This window comes from Manis pentadactyla, chromosome X (assembly GCF_030020395.1).
Source record: "Manis pentadactyla isolate mManPen7 chromosome X, mManPen7.hap1, whole genome shotgun sequence".
Taxonomy (NCBI): domain Eukaryota; kingdom Metazoa; phylum Chordata; class Mammalia; order Pholidota; family Manidae; genus Manis; species Manis pentadactyla.
In genome coordinates, this window is record NC_080038.1 from 139782145 (window position 1) to 139784559 (window position 2415).

The window sequence follows — 2415 nt, forward strand, 5'->3', positions numbered from 1 at the left end:
TAACAGATGGATTCCATTGTATCAAAATAGGGTGAGTGAGACACTCCACAGATTCAAACTAGTAGCAAATCCCGTTGGCTCCACTTTCAACATTTATCCTGATTCCCACCATTTCTCTGCACCACTGGTGTGACCAACATCATGCAACATTTGGTAGTTATGACAGCCTTTTATTTAACCTCTCAACACTCTTACCTGCTCCAGTCAGGCTACTGAAACCAGAAGGGCTGGATGACTTCCACAGAAGAGTTTCTCTGCTTATTGCCTGAACCAGAGCAACAGTCCACGGACCGCTCTTCACTCCCAGCTCACTGCAAGTTTTCTTCGACATCATGGTGCTTGGTATTCCAAACTCAATGCCAGTGTTTGATTAATAACAATTTTACGGCATGTGAGGTTGCTGCTAGAGAGATCATCTTCACTTTGCTTGTTCCCTTTGTCTTTTTCCTGGGAGAGGGCCCCATTTATGAAGTGGGGTGCAATCATACCTTTCACAAACAAGTGTTGTTTAGGTACAGATACCCTATCAAAGATTCAGAATGATGTCGTAGTAGCTCTGTGCCTGAATGTCATTATCATGAAAATAGGGAAAAGTGAAAACTTGGCTACTGTGAGGTCGAGTAGATATTTGAAGCCATTATTCTCTGTATACACTTCCCCCAAAGCACCCCAAAGACAGTTTTTAATACTCAGTTATTAATAAAAGTCTTTGGAAATATTAAATGCATGTACATTATAGTTAAAAGTTGACGCTCCCGGGAGCCGGGCCTGCGTTGGGCGTGGGGCCCCAGCTCCGGCGGCTTAAGGCGGGACCAGCGCTTGTCCCGGCCTGCCTGACCGCCGACCGCGTGCGAGGCCTGCACGGCGGGCCTGGCCTTGAGGAAGGGGCCGCAGACGCGGCCGGCAAGGGGCACCCGGAGTCAGGCACTGCAGATCATACTGCTCCCAAGTTTGACATCGATGTGCTGGTTTCACTTCTGAGGCAAGAAAATGCAAGAGACATTTGTGTGATCAAGGTTCCTCCAGAAATGAAATATACAGATTACTTTGTGATTGGTAGTGGAACTTCCACCCGACACTTACATGCCATGGCCTACTACATTGTGAGAATGTACAAATACCTGAAAAGTAAAAGTGAGCCTCATGTTAAGATCGAAGGGAAGGACACTGATGACTGGCTCTGTATGGATTTTGGCAACATGGTGATTCACTTGATGCTTCCAGAAACCAGAGAAACCTATGAATTAGAGAAATCGTGGACCCTACATTCTTATGATGACCAGTTAGCTCAGATAGCTCCTGAAACATTACCTGAAGACTTCATTCTTGGATTAGAAGATGACACTTCTTCCCTGACTCCAGTGGAGTTCAAATGTGAATAAATGCGCTGCTTCAGTCATTTCAGATTTGTACTGAATCATTTCTCAAAGCATAGCTCCTAAACCCCACCTAGTTGGTTATGTCATTGTGAATCTTTGGGTACTCTACAGATATGGAAACTGTGAGTGAGTCCTTACACCAAGAATCAGTACATTCAACCTAAACTTTTAATAATATGTATTTATTCCTGAGATCCCAGCAGGACTTCCTGAAGTAATTACACTGGCTTCGCTGGAGCTCTCTGCTCAGAGTGTGAAATGGTGTAAATCTTACTCTGTAGATACTTAAAAAAATAAAACAAAAGCTCCTAACCAAAACAAAAAAAGTTGAAGTAGTAAAGTCCATAATATGTACACTTTTTAAAGTTTGGCATTCATTTATTTCATTATTTCTAAGTTTCTTGAAGCCTCTGTCACCCTCGGGGCCCAGCGCCCCTGACCCACCGGTTCCCAGAAGTCTGGTGCCAACGGCTCCAACTCCGCTGCTCCCCACCAGGTCACAGCGCTGCCTGTCAGAACTCACCACGCTGGGGAAGTGCCCTCTGGTGATGGGCGTTCCTCCTGGATAGGCTCACCACTCAAAGGCTGACATTCATAGTCCACTGAGGAATACAGGAACGGAGCCACATGCCTAAATTATATAATTAAGCATTCACTGCAAACAGAAATTTCCAATCCGAAAACCTGTTTTCAAGATAGAAAGGCATAGTGTTGGAGTACAAAGCTAATCTTTTGATTTTGTTCTTAATTCATCTGGATATCCTTCACCCTGCCACAATTAATAACACTTCATTGTCAGAGTTTTCCAAATGTCTGCCCCTGATTATGCTAAGTTGGATGACTGCTTTTTCTGCCAGAAAGTGTTCTGTCATTGAATCCTGTGTGGGCATTAGAGTAGATTTAACCACTTAAAAGGATATTATCTAAACACAACAAAAATTGGTAGACCATTCATTTTGTGAAGTGAGTGGGTGAAAACATGAAATACCAACCAACTTCCACAGTTGATATCCATACTTGGGAAACATGATTTTAG

The 2415-nt window shown here is 43.7% G+C and overlaps 1 protein-coding gene across 1 annotated transcript; it reads left to right on the forward strand.

Moving 5' to 3' along the window:
• The first annotated feature begins 332 nt into the window (after positions 1-332).
• Positions 333-1399, forward strand: LOC118917950 (mitochondrial assembly of ribosomal large subunit protein 1-like). Its single transcript, XM_036896285.2, has 2 exons — positions 333-342; positions 763-1399. Exons 1-2 carry the CDS (start codon positions 333-335, stop codon positions 1380-1382), a joined length of 630 nt encoding a protein of 209 aa, XP_036752180.2. The 3' UTR covers positions 1383-1399.
• The last annotated feature ends 1016 nt before the right edge of the window (positions 1400-2415 follow it).